The 19,953-nt window shown below is 45.7% G+C and overlaps 1 protein-coding gene across 1 annotated transcript in view; it reads right to left on the reverse strand.

Annotated features, from left to right (window-relative positions):
• The window catches only part of LOC143986845 (uncharacterized), a 237,704-nt gene that overhangs the window by 183,909 nt on the left and 33,842 nt on the right, over window positions 1-19,953 (reverse strand). Inside the window, exons 5-7 of the mRNA XM_077485254.1 lie at window positions 12,002-12,099; window positions 11,707-11,922; window positions 11,416-11,551 (exon numbers count right to left, since the gene is read on the reverse strand). Of these exons, the coding sequence (XP_077341380.1) occupies window positions 11,416-11,551; window positions 11,707-11,922; window positions 12,002-12,099 (450 nt within the window). The remainder of the gene's footprint in view (window positions 1-11,415; window positions 11,552-11,706; window positions 11,923-12,001; window positions 12,100-19,953) is intronic.

A 19,953-nucleotide genomic window follows, 5' to 3' on the forward strand; every position in this document is an offset into this window, starting at 1 on the left:
AACGCGGCACAAACGAATGGTATATTTTTATTCAGGTTTTACAAACATGGGGTGCCAACTTCACACAGCTAGGTACATTTCCAAAATACAAAGTAAAATAAATAACAAGGGGTACCAACACTAAACAACCTCCTGTAGATTAAAAAATAAAATCTAAAAAATACAATAATGTTGTTGTTATAAGTTTACACCCAAAAATAAAAAGTTCAAAAAAGGAGAAATGACCAGTGTCTTTAAAGGAGATTTTTAGGGAATCCCCCCCCCAAAAAAAACATCCAAAAAAAATAAAAAAAAATAAACATTGTGTAGATGTGACTTAAACTAAAATTGTATTGCTGAAATGGTTAAAAAAGAGTAATGAAATCCGTTCGGGAGAAGTGTGTGTGACTATGAGCATCAAAAGAAGTTCGTTCTTGCAGCATTGTAAAGAACAAGAGAATGCGCTTGATGAATGAATTTTTAACATTGCAGAGTGACAAATGTGCTATATCGCTTACGAGCAGTAGTTTTACCTGAACGAGCGCTTCCGTGTCGGAATTTGAATGTGAGCATGCGTGGCACTTGGTCCGATGAAAATGCTCTACACATGATCGGATTAGGTCCGTCCAGGCCAGTTGGTCGGGAAATCTTTCCAACACGTTGGAAAATTGGGTCGGACGGAGATTCGGATGGAATCAGTCCGATGCATACCACACACAGTCGGATTATCTGACGACGCGGTCCGATAAGACTCATTCCGACAGATTCTCCGACCGTGTGTACAAGGGCATAGAGTGCTCAAACAAAGTGAAGTCTCTGCCACAAACTTGCTATAGGACACTTGAATAAAGTCTCTGCCACAGACTTGTTGTAGGACACTTGAATAACTAAAAGATGTAGACAACTTAGAGAACCCTCGTACGGTACCAGTATCTTGCAGCTGGTCCGGTGATACCATACGAGATCAGATTCGCTTGGGGTCTTTCAACTAAGCCTCCAGGGTCCATCTGAGAAGCCAACCTTTGCGTGGCCTTCTCCCGAAGAGTCCTCCCCTGGATGCTTCTCCAGTTGCTGGGCCTCTCCACAAACTGAGACGGCACCAGACCACCTCCAAATCCTTCAGTTACTTTGCCTTGGGTCAGCCAGTCCCGAGACTTGGAATCAGGTGGATCCGCACCCCAGGCCATGAGAACCATGGGGGCTGGTCAGGAGGTCCAGAACCAGACAGAAAGCACTTCTGGACCCGAACCTCGAAGCACATGATGTCAGCACCTTAAGTACCCCCTCCCAGAATGCACAGCAAGAGTGACACTCCCACTGGGCTGGTTTTTCAAGAGAGAACTGGCACTCAATGCACCCAACTGGACTGCGTTCTAGAACCTGCCAGAGATGACAGCGCCACCCATGGTCAAGCAGAACACAATGCAATCCAGCTAGACTGGTACTGAGACCAAAATTTAGTGTAATTGAACCCAAAACCAAACTGCGGTTCCAGGAATATTAAATGACAAAAACACATAGCGTGTGCTCTTCATGAGCAGGCGCTACACATCCGACAACAAATGTTGGATGCGAGCTAGTTGTCGGAAAGTCCGACCCTGTGTATGCTCCATAGAACATTTGTTGTTGGAATTTCCGCCAACAAACGTTTGAGAGCAGGATCTCAAATTTTCCGACAACAAAACTTCCAAGCGTGTGTACACAATTCCGACGCACAAAAGTTCACGCATGCTCGGAATCAAGCAGAAGAGCCGCACTGGCTATTGAACTACATTTTTCTCGGCTCGTCGTACGTGTTGTACGTCACCGCGTTCTTGACGTTCGGAATTTCCGACAACATTTGTGTGATCGTGTGTATGCAAGACAAGTTTGAGCCAACATCCTTTGGAAAAAAAATCCACGGTTTTGTTGTCAGAAAATCCTATCGTGTGTACAGGGCATAAGTCTCTTACCAAAGCCAGGGCACCATTTTTTGAGTCTTCTGATTCAGGTAAAGTTCCCAGACAGGGACAGGGATAGGAATCACTGTGATGTCTCTCTTTTAGCCTAAGTTCACATTGTAGCAATTTAATATGCATTTTGACATTTCAAATTGCATGCCAAAATGGTGGCAATTGCCGGCAATGGCAGCGTCCAAATCGGTGTGACGCACAGATTCCCAAAGGTAGTTTCTGTGTTACTTTTGGTGACTTCAGGGTGTGATTTGCATTGACAACTGTGCAGCAACCCGCACAGATGTCTCTGAAATTGCCCCCGAATTTGGGACTGACATGCGGTTAGTGTGAACCTAGGCGCAAGCCTACTAAGACAGTCCCTCTTTTCCTACCTTGCAAGCAGTGAGAGTGCTCTCTAGTACAGTTTGATCTCAGCAGGCATCCAAATCACACCTCACAACCTCCCAGGGAATAGATTATTGGTCTCTTTGTTTCTCTTGAGTTCTTAACCGAATGGAATCAGCTACAGAAGGGATCCATTCAGCCAGGAGCAGCTCAGTCTTTTCCCCACACACCCGCTTTCTTTTAGATGACCCTCTCCTTTGCTTTCCTCCCTGAAGATCACTTCTCCTTGCATCAGTCAGTCACATCCAGAACTGAATCAGATCCAGCCAAGATGGCTGACCCTGCACTGGAGACCCTCCATAGATGAGTATTGCAAAGTGGTCTCTTTTAAGGTGGCTGCTGCACTTCTCACTTCTGCATTATCCACTTCCGGACCGCCACACGCCGATTTACACCCAAAAAATTGAAGGGCAATATAGTTGTTATGGCAGCAGCTAGCTGCTATAACCCCGGTGTCCTCTTCTTCGGCCGGCGGTACGGTTTCCGATAATAGTGGTTTCTGCGGAGGATTCACAGCAAGATCACTTTTATCGGCGGCGGGAGAGGGCCATCCCCCCCACCACCGCACTGTGATCCGGTGCCCTCCGCTGCTTACCGGAGCCATCGGCAGCGGCGGAGGTGATATGATCCTTCTGCTCGCTTGGTATAGAGATGAGTGAGGGGAAGATGGCCCCCACCCGTTTCCATACCATTGAAGGGTGGAAACGACATCAAAACGTCACTTCCGCCCATAGCTCTTGAAGGGCCATTTTTATTTTTTCAAATTACATTTTTTTAAATTGCATTTTAGTGGAAATATGAGATTTGAGGTCTTTTTGACCCCGGATCTCATATTTAAGTGGTCCTGTCATGCTTTTTTTTTCCATTACAAGGGATGTTTACATTCCTTGTAATAGGAATAAAAGTGACACAATTTATTTTTAAAAGAACAGTGTAAAAATAAAAAATAAGAGGTAAAATAAATACGATTTTTTTTTTTAAATGCGCCCGTCCCGCTGACGTTGTGTGCGGAAGCGAACGCATACCTGAGTAGCGGCCGCATATGAAAACGGTGTTCAAACCACACATATGAGGTATCACCGCGATCGGTAGAGCAAGAGCAGTAACTCTAGCCCTAAACTTCCTCTGTAACTCAAAACATGCAACCTGTAGAATGTTTTAAACGTCACCTATGGAGATTTTTAAGGGTAAAAGTTTGTCGCCATTCCACGAGCGGGCGCAAATTTGAATCGTGACATGTTGGCTATCAATTTACTCGGCGTAACATTATCTTTCACAACATAAAAAAAATTGGGCTAACTTTACTTGTCTCATTTTTTAATCCAAAAATTTTTTTTTTCAAAAAAAGTGCACTTGTAAGACCGCTGTGCAAATACGGTGTGTGACAGAAAGTATTTCAATGCCCGCCATTTTATTCTCTAGGGTGTTAGCCCTTGTACACACGGTCGGAGAATCTGTCGGAATGTGTCCTATCAGACTGCGTCGTCGGATAATCCGACTGTGTGTGGTATGCATCGGACTGATTCCGTCCGAATAACTGTCGGACCAAATTTTCCAACATGTTGGAAATATTTCCCGACCAACTGGTTCGATCGGACATACTCCGATCATGTGTAGAGAATTTTGATCGGACCAAGTGCCACGCATGCTCAGATCAAATTCCTACATCAAAGCTATTGGCTACTAGCCTGAATGTAGTCCCATCGTAACGAAATTACGTCACCACGTTCTAAAAGATCGGATTTTTCGACAACTTAGTCCGACCGTGTGTATGCAACAGTTTTGGACAAGATCCGGAGAACTAAATCCAACGGTCAAAATCCGACGGATTTGTTTGGCAGAATCTCCGACCGTGTGTACGTGGGCTTAGAAAAAAAATGATAATGTTTGGGGGTTCTAAGTAGTTTTCTAGCAAAAAAAAAAAAATGTTTTTAACTTGTAAACAATTTTATTTATTTTTAATTTCAATTTTATGACCAAAAGGGATGGAAATTAGCTTAGCTTATACTGAAGTGCAGACATTTTCTAGCAAACCTCCATTGTATATCGATTTTATATGAACTAAATGTGCTGTTTTTCTTGTTGTGTGTGTGTGTGTGTGTATGTAACTAACACAAGCTAAATTAATAGGTATTTCTAGTGGGTGTGGATTGTGATGGTCACCACATCCCAGTGATTAACGGACTTTCCTTCTGTTGTCATCTATTGTGCATGAAACCATGGGCTCCCATCTGTTGTATTATGTAACCAAGGACTCGTCCACTGTCTATAAAAATTAAAATCCATCTTCAATACATTTAAATAGCATTTCTACACATCTTGGTGTGTGTCTATTCTCTTGCAATTGCCATAATATTAGGGATTTGGGTCCACCAACTAATGTTAGAATGAAGAATGCCCTTACACGTGGTGATTTTTATTCTCTAAGCCCTTGTACGCGTGGTCGGACATTCCAACAGAAAATGTCAGATCGGACCGTGTTGTCGCATAATCTGACCGCGTGTGGGCTCCATCGGACTGTTTCTGTTGGAATATCCAACCGACAAAGTTTTAGAGCTGGGCTGTAAAATTTTCCAACAACATGATATGTAGAGAATTCCGACTGGACAAAGTGCCACGCATGCTCAGATCAAATTCCTAGACCAAAGCTATTGGCTACTAGCCTGAACGTAGTCCTGTCGTAACGAAATAACGGCATCACGTTCTGAACGATCGGATTTTCCAACAACTTTGTCCGATCGTGTGTATGCAACACCGGTTTCGGACAAAATCCGATGGATTTGGTTGTCGGAATGTCCGACCGTGTGCACAAGGGCTAACAATTCCCATAGCCCTGTATATTCGGCTTCCCAAAGAAGACATCTAAAGCCCCATATACACTATCAGATTTTCTGATGAGTTTTTCCTTCAGATTTACCAAAACCATGTAGTGCAAGGGCCTGCCTGATTGCCTACACATTGAAACTCCTAAGGTTTGACCTCATATGATATGGTTTTGGTAAATCTGAAGGAAAAACTCAGCAGAAAATCTGATAGTGTGTATGGGGCTTAAGGTTTTTTGAAGCTTTTGACACTTTCAGCTAGTACCGCTTCCTGGGGGAGGGAGTTCCACATTTTAACTACTCTAACAGCAAAGAACCCTTTTTGTAATCGAAGGTTAAACCTCCTTTCTTCTAACCTCAAACTGTGGCCACATGTCTTCTGCTGGGGCCTTAGAGTAAACAGTTTATTACAGTTAGTGCATTTACCTTTGATATATACTGCTGAAAAAATTTAAAGGAACACTTTTGTAGCGCCCTGCTTCTAATGAGCGGATGCTATTGTTTTTTTTTTTATTTAAGTTGTCTGAGCTGCAATTTGGCTCAGGCTAATTATTCCAAAAGTTCTGGTTTCTGTACCCGTTTGGTTGGGTTGCACTAATTTCCACTTGGCCGTAGGTGTTGCTGTCACCACCGGTAAGTGTAGAAATGCAACAGGCTGGATGCATTGAATACCACCTTTGCTCAGAAATAGCTCAGTGGGAGTGGTTCCTCCGCTGTGCATTCTGGGTGGGGGTATTTAAGGTACCAACGCCATTTTGTGGGGTCTCTTTTCCAGGGTTTGCTATCCCGACCTCATGGCCCTCCTGGCCTGGGGTGTATCGCATGATCCTGCATCTTGGGGCCAGCTGGCCCGAGGCTTTGCAACTGAGAGAGTAGGCCCAAAAGTCTTGGGGTCTACTGATCGCGGGGAGAAGCCAAGCGACTGGAGGATCCAGGGGAGGACTTTTCTAGGAGAGGACTGAGCATTAGGCTGGTATCTTTGGAGGAGCCTGAAAACCCAGTTGGAGGACGCAACCTGGGTCAACAACCATACAGTATCGCTGGGTCGGCTGAAAGGAAACTGGTACTGTATGACAGTTCTTTAAACTTCTCAAGAAGTTTTAGTTCGATTAACAAGTCTGTGGCAGATACTTTGTTTGAGCATCCCACTGGCTACTAGGCCAGTGAGAGAGGCCTATCTGGTGATTGTTGGATCCAGTCTGTGGAGCTGTTTATCCTCTGAATCAGAACAATACCTCTAACCCGCAATTACCAGGTACCTGAACTCCCCTTAACCCTCTATTGAAAGACTTTGTGTTTATCCCAAATAAATCTTGCAAAAAGGACTAAGTGTTGGACTTAACATTCTTTCAGCTACTTTCCAACGGGATCCCTAAGATGGAGAGGTGAGCAGGTGAGGTAACGGTAAGCCCAATAAAAACCAGCAGCTCCTTCGGGGGCCAGTGCTACACTTTGAAAATACTTCAGATCTCAATGGGGAAAAATATCATGCTGGATATCTATACTGGTATGGACTGGGTAATGTGTTAGGCTCTATACTGGTATGGACTGGGTAATGTGTTAGGATCTATACTGGTATGGACTGGGAAATGTGTTAGGATCTATACTGGTATGGACTGGGTAATGTGTTAGGCTCTATACTGGTATGGACTGGGTAATGTGTTAGGATCTATACTGGTATGGACTGGGAAATGTGTTAGGATCTATACTGGTATGGACTGGATAATGTGTTAGGATCTATACTGGTATGGACTGGGAAATGTGTTAGGCTCTATACTGATATGGACTGGGTAATGTGTTAGGATCTATACTGGTATGGACTGGGTAATGTGTTAGGAACTATACTGGTAAGGACTAGGTAATGTGTTGGGATCTATACTGGTATGGACTGGGTAATGTGTTAGGAACGAAAGGATGCCATATAGTTTGATGGAAATGAAAATGATCAACCTACAGAGGGCTAAATTCAAAGACACCCTGATAAAATGATGCAGCAGGCTAGTCCATTTTGCTAAAATTTCACTGCGGCAACTCAAAAAGGTCCTCAGTAGTTTGTATGGCCCCCCATGTGCTTGTATACATGCCTGAAAATGTTGGGGTATTGCTCCTAATGGGACAACGGATGATGTCCTGGGGTATTTCCTCACAGATCTGGACCAGGACATCACTGAGCTCCTGAACAGACTGAGATGGAATCTGGTGGCGTTGCATGGACTGAAACATAATGTCCCAGAGGTGTTCTGTTGGATTTAGGTCAGGCGAGCATGGGGGCCGTATCAATTCCTTCTTCTTTCATGAACTGGCTGCATACTCTCGCCACATGAGGCGGGACATTGCCGTACACCACGAGGAACTCAGGACTCACTGCACCAGCGTCTGACAATGGGTCCAAGGATTTCATCCCAATACCAAATGGCAATCAGGGTGCCATTATCTAAGCCAGGGGTGCCCAACCTTTTTTAAGAGTGAGGGCCACTTAAGCAACTTGGTAACCAGTTGCGGGCTATAATGAGCGGAGCGGGCGGACGACAGGTCACGGCTACTCTATAGGCCCTCCGATCCACCCAGATGAAGGGGGGTGAACTCCCTTCTATTTTTTTTAGCAGATTTTTAGGAGTAAACGGACAAAAGTCTGTTTACATCTGCCGCTCTCGAGAGGTGAATTGAGGGTCCAATTGGGTAGGGCCGATCGTGTGAAAAGGGCCTAAACTGCTTTCAGACTGATGATTACCCACACCGCGGGTGCAGGGTAGTGCTGTGGGTTAACTGAACTTTGCCATAGACTCTGCCTGTGGCAAAAGCTGGCGCTGTACAGGAAGCATCGGCTTATGGGCTCTGCAGCCGTTTTCTTCCTCTACCACCAGCTTCATTCACAACACCGATACTGTGGTATGACGGGTCGGCAACCTGCGATCTGGGCTTGCTAGCCCGCCATTCCAGAGCAGGAGGTCGTGGGCCACATCAAAGGGCTCCACGGGCCACAGATTGCCAACCCCTGATCTAAGCTGTAGAGGTCTGTGTGTCCCACCATGGAAATGCTTCCCCAGACCATCACTGGCCCACCACCGAACCAGTCATTCTGAATGATGTTACAGGCAGCATGACGTTCTCCCCAGCTTCTCCAGACCCTTTCACATCTGTCACATGTGCTCAGGGTGAACCTGCTCTCATTTGTGAAAAGCACAGGGCGGACCTGCCAATTCTGGTGTTCAATGGAAGATGCCAATCGAGCTCCACAGTGCCGGGCAGTGAGCACAGGGCCCACTAGAGGACGTTGGGCCCTCAGATCACCCTTATGAAGTCTGGCCTGCTAGATGTCATTTTGTAGGGCTCTGGCAGTGCTGATCCTGTTCCTCCTTGCACAAAGGAGCAGATATCAGTCCTGCTGATGGGTTAAGGACCTTCTATGCCCCTGTCCAGCTCTCCTAGAGTAACTGCCTGTCTCCTCGGAACTCCTCTTAGCTCTTGTGACTGTGCTAGGAGACACAGCAAACCTTCTGGCAATGGCACATATTGATGGGACATCTTGGAGGAGTTGGACTGTATGTGCAACCACTATAGGGTCCAGGTATCGCCTCATTCTACCGGTACTGACACTGACCCTAGGCAAATGCAAAACTAGTGAAAAACAGCCAGAAAAAATTATTAGGGAAAAAAAAGTCAGTGGCCTCCACCTGTAAAACTATTCCTGTTCTGGAGGTTGTCTCATTGTTGCCCAGCTAGTGCATCTGTTATTAATTTTATTAACACCAAAGCAGCAGAAACTGATTAATGACCCACTCTACTACTTAACCGACCAGATCAATATCCCAAGAGTTTAAAGGACTTAATGCTATACTCTGATTAAAAAGTGTTCCTTTAATTTTTTTGAACAGAGTATTTGTACATTGTAATCATATACTGTATCTTCTTAAGGGCCTCTTCTCCAGAGTGAATAACTTAATCTATGCAATTGATTCTCATAATTGAGGTCCTCCATCCCCCAAAGCTGCAGTCCTCCAGGTATCATCAGCCAGCATCAAAATTGAGCACTTTGTGCCAACTTTTACAGTATATCATTAAAAAACAAATTGAACCATATTGGTCCCAAGACAGAACCTTGTGGCCCATCATTTAGAGAATGAGTAATTTAACACTAATACATACAATTACATCAGCTTCAACAGAACTTATTTTATAGATTAAATATTTATGAGGTACAAAATCTAGATAAACTCCCTCCACTGGACTTTCACCATCCAATTTCTCACTTCCTTTCTCATAGAACGACAACAGGTTAGTCTGACAAGGATCTTTCATAAATCTATGCTGGTTGTCACTTATGATACCTTTATCACAGACAGATATCTGTATAGAGTCCTTTACCATTCCCACAAATACCTTACATACTATTGATGTTAGGCTGACTGGTCTGTAGTGTCCTAGTATACATCTCAATATCCCTCAGGGCACTGCCCAACTCCCCATGTCCATTGACAATCTCTTGCCTAAGAGCCTTTAAACTGGCCTGAATTGATTTTAAAAGGTTCTACTCCCATTGACTTCAGTTGGGTTCGGACAAACATTCAGAAATTAGGAGCAGTTCAGTGAACCTCCCAGCAACTGAACCCAGGAATGTTCCCTACACCCCTCAGTGAGATTTCTGATGTAAAACAAGGTCTGTTTTCCATGAATAACGTTTCCCACACTCAGGGCAGGAATACGGCTTCTCACCAGAGTGAGATCTCTGATGTTTAACAAGTTCTGATTTTTGTGAAAAACATTTTTGGCATTCGGGGCAGGAATACGGCTTTTCCCCTGTGTGAGTCCTCTGATGTATAACAAGGTATGATTTGCGTAAAAAACATTTCCCACACTCAGGGCAGGAATACGGCCTCTCCCCTGTGTGAGATGTCTGATGTCTAATATATTGTGTTTTCCACGAAAAACTTTTCCCACATTCAGGGCAGGCATACGGCTTCTCCCCCGTGTGCAATCTCTGGTGTCTAGCAAGGTCTGATTTCTGTGTAAAACATTTCTCGCACTCAGGGCAGGAATAAGGCTTCACCCCCGTATGCAATCTATGATGTCTAACAAGGTCTGATTTTTTTGTAAAACATTTCCAACATTCAGAACAGTAATTTGGCCTCATGTCTGTGTGAGATTTGCAATGTATGACAAGTTCTGATTTATCAAGGAAACATTCCCCACACTCAGAGCAGGCATGAACCTTCTCACCCGTGTGAGATCTCTGATGTACAATGAGACTTAATTCAGAGCTAAAACTTTCCCCACATTCAGGACAGGAACATTTCTGCTCCCCCTGAATTCCGGGACCATCCCTCACAGGTTGCTCAGAGTCAGAGAGACAATATGGTCTATCCACACTGTGAAGTCCACCATCCATAGTTGAGCTCATGGTCTTTTCTCCTGTACAATCTCTTGTGATGTTCTCATCTTCCATTTTACAACCTGAAGATAAAGAGAGATGATCCTTTGAGGGTTTCTCGATGGGGTTTCCTGGAAAATATAAAAAACATGATCAAGTGATATACGAAAAGATGAGTTCACTTAAATCAAGATTCCATCTGGATCAGATAGATTTTAGTGAGCAGATGTTCTCTGTGGATGTCCCAAACAGCTGTTACATCCCCTCTTCAGCCAAAGAACCTCCTCTCAGACCAGTTCTACATTTACACAGAAGAACTGCAAACAATGGGGAAAGGGAGGTGCATGTTCTTCACATCACCACAAGCCTAGGCACTGGGTCATGTGATCTCTGATAAACAAAAGGTTCAAAGTTCAGACTTGTAGAAACTTTATCACAGAACAAGTGGCCATAGGCCTAGGCTTCTGGTGATAGGCAGCACTGGAGGGAGCTTGAAGCAGTATTAACTTCTGTAAAGATAAGTGTTTCAGTTTTTATGTCACATCGCGACAAGACTGTAAATGGAGTTTTATGTTAACATTTAGCTATAAGTCTGCTTGAGGAAGAGAGACCAACCTATAAAGGGCACACTCTGTGTTATTATATCTGGGCTACTGTAAGAATGAAACAACCTAATACTGCCAGATGAACCCCAGAACCTACATATATCGGAGTAAAAAAATTGTGTCTGCAGCACAGAAACGGGAGTTTATCTGAGAAAAAAATAATAATAATGTGCTGGATGGGTATCAGGGACTATTATCAACCTATTATTGGCTGATGATATCACTCATCTCTTGGCCCTACTCTGGACCAATCCATGTGCAGTAACAGAGTAGAGATAACAGAAGAATATATTGTGGCTCACCTGTGCTGATCTCTGTAGGAGTGTCCTCCTCTTTGAATGTCCTCATCATTCCAGCCTCCTCCGTATATTGCTGATCATCCCTCACATACGTCTCTTCTACTTCACCCTCAACTTTCATGATCAACAGATCTTCACCCTAAAGCAACAGAATAGCAGAAAATATCATCTGTAAAATAGAAGTATTTATGATGGGAGATCACATAGAAAATATCATTTTGTAGAGTCCACACATCATCTCCACATGTCAGAGTGTTCAATCACTTTATGTTCCAGACCCTCAACTCCACCTACCTGATGATGGTGAGGGATGGTGTGACCTTCCTGTGTGGAATCCCGGGAATACAGAGGACGGGGACATCGCTCTGGTGGGTTTCTGTTATTTGGTGACTCCATCTCAATGTCCTTGTTGAGATCCTTGTGTCCTTTAGAACGCTTCTCCATCACTTCATACTCCTTCTCTTTATACTCTTCTATAACTACAATATTATAATCCCCGTGGTTTCCACTCTGAATTTTTAAAACATTAATTGTAACAAAAATTCTGTGTATAAATCATAACTACCAATAATAATTGTCAATCATCTACCGGATAATGTTGTGTGTAATTGTGACCATCCTGTGTGGAATCCCAGGAATACAGAGGACGGGGACATCTCTCTGGTGGGTTCCCATTACTGGATCCATCTGTAGGAAACACACACACTGACTGAATACATTGTTTCTATGTGTTTATCAGATGATGGGGGATCTAGGTGGAGCCTCCGTACTGCTCTCTCCTTTACAATAAAGTCTCCTCTTACCCGGTGATGTGAGGGGCGGCTGATTGTCCATCATAATGTCCTTGTAGAGATCCTTGTGTCCTTCTACATACTCCCATTGCTGTATGGAGAAATAGACAGTGACATCCTGACACCTTATAGCATTAGTTGGCACCCCGTTCGATCACAGGCAGTTGACAGGTAGATCAGGATCCTTCCACGCAGACCCCTGGAACTTGGACAGGAGGGGCTGCGGTGGCATTTACTGGGATCAATCCTCTGTATTTCCCTTCTGCAACAGTTGAAATTCGGCTTCTTCTCCCTTTCCTCCCACCAGTATTCAGCTGCTGCTGCAGGAAAATCCAGGGCACTGCATCAAATAAATGCTGCCGCCGCCCCTCCTGTCCCTGTTCCTCTGTTTTCTGCTGACTGCCCCCCCCCCCCCCAATGCAGGCTGGCTCCCCTCCTCTCCTGCCGGCTGCTTTCAGTATGAAGAGCAGAGGAAGGGGCTGAGAAATATGTAATTTACTGGTCCCTTCCTTTTCTAAATAAATGCAGTGAGTGATTAATACTGATCACTCACTGTGTTCATTCATAGCTGAAGCATAGTAAAGTGTGTTTACTATACTTCAGTTTGTGAATGAACAAGAAGCCACCCAGCACAGAGCACTTTCCATTTATTTAATGTCCAGTGCAGCTGAGGCTGCAGAGAAAGGGACTGGGGAATATCTGTCCTCAGTCCCCTTCTCTGTCTCAAAAGTGAGACATCATGGGTCTGTTTAGACCCCTGATAGTTCACCACAGCCCCCCAACAGAGCTTCTAAAAAAATAATGTATAAAATAAAATTATAAAAAATAATAATAAAAAAAACTACTTACACCATCCACTGCCCCACTGACGCTGTCCACTGCTCTACTGTCTGACACAATCCACTGCCATATTGATACCAACCTCTGCCCTACTGACACCATCCACTGCCCTATGGACACTGGCCACATACCATCCACTGCTCTACTAACTGACAATATCCACTTTTACAGTAGGCTAAGTTTACATTTTTACAATGACATTTGTTTTATTATATTTTTCCTTACTATCTGGTTAGGCCTTGATAGTTAAAGCGGGAGTCCGCTGGGAGTGCACGTATTTTTTTTATTTTTTTTTTAAAAGCCAGCAGCTACAAATACTGCAGCTGCTGACTTTTAAAATAGTGACACTTACCTGTCCAGCGCGCCCGCGATGTCGGCACCCGAAGCCGATCTCTCGATCGTCTCTCGGGTGCTGCCGCCACCATCTTGGGTATGGAAATCAGGAAGTGGAGCCTTTCGGCTTCATTTCCCGGTTCCCTACTGCGCATGCGCGAGTCGCGCTGTGCAATGAGGATGGACCCGCTGCCTCTGGGATCTGTGTGTTTCCCAGCAGGCAGCGGGGGACTTTCGGAAAGGGGCGTAATCTACACCCCTTCCGCAGAGATCTATCCAGGAAGTGGGTGCAGATACCTGTACTGTACAGGTACCTGCACCCCCCTCCCTCCTGAAAGGTGCCAATTGTGGCGCCGGAGGGGGGGGGGGGAGGATTCCAATGAGCGGAAGGTCCACTTTAGGGTGGACCTCCGCTTTAATTTCTTTAAAAAAAAAAAAAGAGTGCCAAACCCTGGTGATCTTTTTTGTTGTTCATGTAGATCTCCATGTCTCCAAGGTTGCCTACACCTTCCTTTTAGGAACCTGACACACACAATGATACAGTCACCATCCAGACACATCCCTTGTCTGTTACTGGATAATGTCCCAGAATTCCCAGCACCGCTCACCTCTCCTGTCAGCAGCTCCATCATCTTCTTGGTCACTTCTAGAATCTTCTCCATGTTGTGTCTCTCGGGTTTTAGGAGGTCACATGGAGGCACTGCGATGGTCATATGATCTCCAGACTTCACAAGAGGAAAACTCTATACAAGAAAAAAATAGTACTATCATGTCACATTCCCAGAATCCTCCTCACCTCTCCGGTCAGGTCTGTGTTTTAGTAACAGTGATGTCATGTGACCTCCCAGAATCCTCCTTACCTGTCCAGTCAGCAGGGAGATGATCTCCAGGGTGAGGTTTAGTATCCTCTCAGTCATGCTAAACTGCTCCTCCTCCATACTCATCGATGTGCTCATGTGATCTGTGCAGGTTTTCTGTAGACATAGATATAGCTGGACTGTACTGGTTGTAGCATATTAGAATAGGGAGGTAAAGCATTAATAATTGTGCTGCCCCTGGAGAGGAAATGGTACATGTGTAGGAATCTGCTTCCCTGTACTGTCTGTATGTGTAAAAAGCTGTTGCTTGGTAAATATCAAAATTAATTGGCTATAGACATGTACATCTTGGCCCCGCTAGCTGGGTCAGAAACCCCGATTGAAGGACTGTGATAAATTATAATGAGGAGTTTGCAGGAAGTTGGGACAGAATTGGACTACATTACCTTCCACGCAGGAGCTACTGTTGCTGCTGCTGTATTTCACCCAGACCAGAAGCATAGAATATGTGACAAGTGTTCCTGTGTTCTAATCATTTAACTGTTGCAGCTTCTGTGTTATCGGATGTCCAGTGACAGATGTGTCTCTGTCTCATAATTATTATCTTACTCATACATGTATAATCATGAGTCACTTATAACCAACATTCAAAAGAACTACTTTTTATGGTAAAACACATGAGATAATACACCCATTAAAACAGCCCTCAAAATTTCAACTCGCCTGCTCATGTTTGGCAAGTGGAAATAAGCTAAGGGCGAGTGTAGAGCCTCATCAAGGGGGTGGGGTGGGCGCCGCTGGCAGGCAGGGTTGATTGGGAGTGGATTTTCCTCCCAGCGATCAGCCAGGAAACTGTGAGGAAGGAAGAGGAGAGGGGAAGAGAGGAAAAGGAGAGCCGGCCAGATCACACAGAGAGGGGAACTCCTTTTGTGACACAGCTTGGATCTGAAACACTGGCTGCTATCAAAGTCCCACCTCTTGGATCGGCTCCTATGATAGACAGCACACAAGAGTGCAAAGACGGGAAATTTAAGTAGTGTGATGTCTATCATAGCAGCTGGTCTAGGAGGCAGGACTTTGTTTGACAGCGGCCCACGTTTCAGATCCAAGCGGTGTTACAGGGGGAGATCCTCTCTCTGTGTGATCTGGCCGGCTGTCCTCCCTGAAATCCCAGTTTTGCATTGATGGGCACTGATAGGCTGCGTTGATGGGCACTGATGAGGCTGCGCTGATGAGGGTACATTGATGGGCACCGATGAGGCTTCACTGCTGGGCACTGATGAGGTGGCACTAATGGGGCAGGACTGATAAGTTTCACTGAAGAGGCTGCACTGATGTGCACTGATGAAGCTGCACTTATGGACACTAATAAAGTTGTTGTTAATATTTATTTTTGTAAATTAATTCATGAAATAATTTACGAGAGCGTATTTAGGGGCAGAATAAGTAGCAGGACAGGGTAGGGGTTGGGTGGGGCAACTGGTGGTCAGTGACTCTGGCTACTAACTCAATTTTGAGCCCTGCATTAAAAGACCGTGGTTAGATTGAAAAAGTTCCCATAATACAAATAAAGTCCCAAAGCACCCCATAAAAGTTAACTCACTTGTTTTTATGGTTGACTTTTATAGGGTTTGCCCCTCGGTGGTTGACATGAGTATCAAATGTAATATGGGGGACCTCGGGTTCAACAGCGGGACATACTGGTAAAAGCAAACTGTCCTTTTATTTTCAAAAACAGAAAACAGCTTGTCTTAAGCATGGAAAAAGCAAACAAAATAGTACATCAATTTCTGGTGCACAAAAATAAAGTCTTGGCACACAGCCTGTAAAACATGTCCATTAACAGGGTCTTGCAAGTTCCCACCTGCCTCAGGGTTCCAAAGAGTAGGTTTCTACTAGGGATGCAACAGATCAAAAAAGGTCACGGATCGGTTTGTTCCTCGGATCAGAGTCACGGATCGGATCATTTTTTTGAATTTGCAAAAACCTGTGAAAATTCCACCACCATATAGTCCCCACTGTAATATCCACAATATCCCCCACTGTAATATACATCTCCCCCACTGTAATATCCACGTTATCTCCCCCACTGTAATATTGGCTGAGTATGGCTGGGTACAGCTGAGTATGACTGGGTATCGCCAAGTATGGCGGCTGGGTATTACTGAGTATTGCAGAGTATGACTGGGTATTGCAGCGTATGGCTGGGTATCACAGAGTATTGGCAGGGTATGGCAGAGTATTGGCAGGGTATGGCAGAGTATTGGCTGGGTATGGCAGAGTATTGGCTGGGTATGGCAGAGTATTGGCTGGGTATGGCAGAGTATTGGCAGGGTATGGCAGAGTATTGGCAGGGTATGGCAGAGTATTGGCTGGGTATGGCAGAGTATTGGCTGGGTATGGCAGAGTATTGAGGGATGGCTGTGACTGCAATGGTCACAGAGCAGCTCTGTGGGCACTACAGATCCAGCCCACAGCGCTGCTGCCATCCGATCTCTCCCCTCCTCTGTACAGATCTGTACACAGAGGGGAGAGAGGAACATGTCATGACGCCGGTTTGTTTACAAGTGATCACTCTGTCATTTGACGGAGCGATCACATTGTAAACGGCTGCTGGGTGTACAAAGATGTCTGCCACTCCGGGGCTAGGCCGAAGCTGCGGCCTTTCCTAAGGCCGAGGCCACGGAGTGCCCCGCGGATCGCAGGGTGTGCCGATCCGAACAGGGTGACCCGTTCGGATCACGGATCGGTGATGATCCGTTGCACCACTAGTTTCTACTTTTTAGCAACTGCGTCTCAGTCATATTCCAGTCCATACTGCACAACCATTTTTAGTAGGGTTCCCTGAGACTGGAAAGTAATTTCAAGGGTTCCTCAGTGTTGGAAAGGTTGAGAAAGCCTGGAAGCTAAAAAGAAAAACCAAATAAAATTCCCAGCTCAACTCACCAGCCAGCAACCAAATTGCCCTGTCTAGCAATTTGCGTTAAAGACAGGGGTTTCGTTTGAACACATTTGCAAATACATGCATAAGTTTCAGACCCACACCAGGTCACCCCAGTATTATCTGCAGTCCTAACTCTGTAAATTTATAAGAGCCTACATAGTAGAAGCACATGCATACCAATGGATAAATAGAGGGAAAATGAGCCTGGAGGGAGCCCACCCCTCCTTATAGGCACAGGGGTGCACTGGACAACAACGTACCGTATATACTCGAGTATAAGCCGAGATTTTCAGCCTCTTTTTTGAGGCTGAAAGTGCCCCCCTCGGCTTATACTCGAGTCATCGCTGTCTGCCCGCTCGATCAGCGTGTCGAGCAGACAGACAGCGGCCATTCTATCATTCAAAAGCCGCGCCTCCGGCTCCGCCTTCGCCTGTGATAGGCGGAACACTGAATTTCCCAGCAGCCTGTGTTCCGCCTATCACGGACATCGTATCATCCTCGTACTACGGACGAGGATGATACGATGTCCGTGATAGGCGGAACACAGGCTGCTGGGAAATTCAGTGTTCCGCCTATCACAGGCGAAGGCGGAGGCTTTTGAATTTTACAATGGCCGCCGAGGCGCCGACGAAGAGGGCACGGGACGGAGGCAAGGCAAGGCACGGCACGGAGGCAAGGCAAGGCACGACACGGGACGGAGGCAAGGCACGGCGGCAAGGCACGGCACGGGACGGAGGCAAGGAGGCAAGGCACGGGACGGAGGCTCGGGACAAAGGCTTGGGACACAGGTAGGCTGGACACACACACACACACACACACACACACACACACACAGATGGATGGATGGAGACACACACACACAGGGATGGATGGATGGAGACACACACACACAGGGATGGATGGATGGATGGATGGAGACACACACACACAGGGATCGATGGATGGATGGACACACACACACACAGGGATGGATGGACGGACACACAGGGATGGACGGACACACAGGGATGGACGGACACACAGGGATGGACGGACACACACACAGGGATGGACAGGCATGTCTCACCCTCGGCTTATACACGAGTCAATAAGTTTGCCAGTTTTTTTGGGGGTAAATTGGGGGCCTCGGCTTATATTCGGGTCGGCCTATACTCGAGTATATACGGTACTTCTGAGGTAAAACAATATGGTGGAAGGCTTAGGTTTGCTGGGGGTACAAGAAGCATTAGTGAGAGGAAAGCAGAAAAAGTTCCTCTGAGTCCTCATCAGTGTTGTGTAATGTCTGACAGGTGGTGGGAGGTAACATTTGGAACACTCACTGAGGGTGCTGCTAAAGTTCCTTTAAGTCCCCATTAGGTGTTGTGTAATGTCTGACAGGTGGTGGGAGGTAATATTTGGATCACTCACTGAGGGTGCTGCTAAAGTTCCTTTGAGTCCCCATTAGGTGTTGTGTAATGTCTGACAGGTGGTGGGAGGTAATATTTGGATCACTCACTGAGGGTGCTGCTAAAGTTCCTCTGAGTGCCCATTAGGTGTTGTTTAATGTCTGACAGGTGGTGGGAGGTAATATTTGGATCACTCAATGAGGGTGCTGATAAAGTTCCTCTGAGTCCCCATTAGCTGTTGTGTAATGTCTGACAGGTGGTGGGAGGAGGTAACATTTGGAACACTCACTGAGGGTGCTGCTGTGCTGTCCAGCCTCACTTGGTTCCTTACCCTGGCATTATACCTAGTCTCTTCCTGAGCGGGGTACTCCCACACTATGTGTGCACCTAAAGTAAATTAGTTATTTTGGCACCCTACAGGAGAAGCCAACTTCCCAAAGATGGCTGTCTGAAACGTAAGCCCCCCCCCCCCAACATATAGTGAAGTGCAGAGTTATACACCAACCCACTGCTATTGACTGCCGAGAGTCTGCTGACCAGAGTAAAAGGCTATGCAGGACATTACGGGTGAGCACCAAAATCAATCAGCCACAAATTCAAATCCTAGAAATTGGTCAAAAGTGGTCAAATTTTAGTGCAACCCGAATCTGGAACCCATCTTTCATTACAAGAGACTGCCTAGATGAGAAGGTGACACCTCCAAAATGAAGAAAATGTTCTGCCCCTGCAGCGGTTAATCTAGGTTTCCACACTATATGTGTGTATCATCATCTGCTGGAGATAAATGGCGTCAGAGTGACTATGGAGGAAGAGGACGGACATGACGGGGGGGTTACTGGGTGTGAATAGAAAATAAGATCTTATTACCTCCGCTGCTGCCACTTCAAGTAATGTCTTCTCTCAACTTCCTTCGGACTCGCAATATTCCTATTTATACCTGACATCACTTCCTGTCTGGACCTGACATCACTTCCTATCTGTATTCCATAGAGACTTCCTGTCTTGGTGTTAGTAAGATCACCATCTTGTGGAGCTCAGAGGAAATACAGCCTTGATAAACGTCTCATGGTGTGAACACAGCCTAGTGATTATTACCAGGCTATGGGTCCCAGATGCTGCAGGACAGTCCAGGGATTTTGGCTACTGTCCCATCATTTTTCACCCCTCAGGTTCCAGGATGATGGCTGGAACACTCTCTGAGTTCCATCACCAGGCACTGCAATTATACCAGACTGTTGGGAGTAGGAATCTCCGTTCTGACAGTGAAAGTATAACTCCAACATCAACAGAGAGGCAGTGGTAGTGTGTGATCAGTAGGGATGAGCTCAGGCGTGTTCGCATGCTTCACGTGCTGAGCCCGCCAGGAATTCGGCGCAGCACTGCGCTAATCACAGGCAGCGAGACATTGCCCGATCTCTGCAGCTGTGCAT

Source organism: Lithobates pipiens, unplaced genomic scaffold, assembly GCF_037356315.1.
Source record: "Lithobates pipiens isolate NorthernLeopardFrog02 unplaced genomic scaffold, aLitPip1_a1.2 Scaffold_18, whole genome shotgun sequence".
Taxonomy (NCBI): Eukaryota; Metazoa; Chordata; class Amphibia; order Anura; family Ranidae; genus Lithobates; species Lithobates pipiens.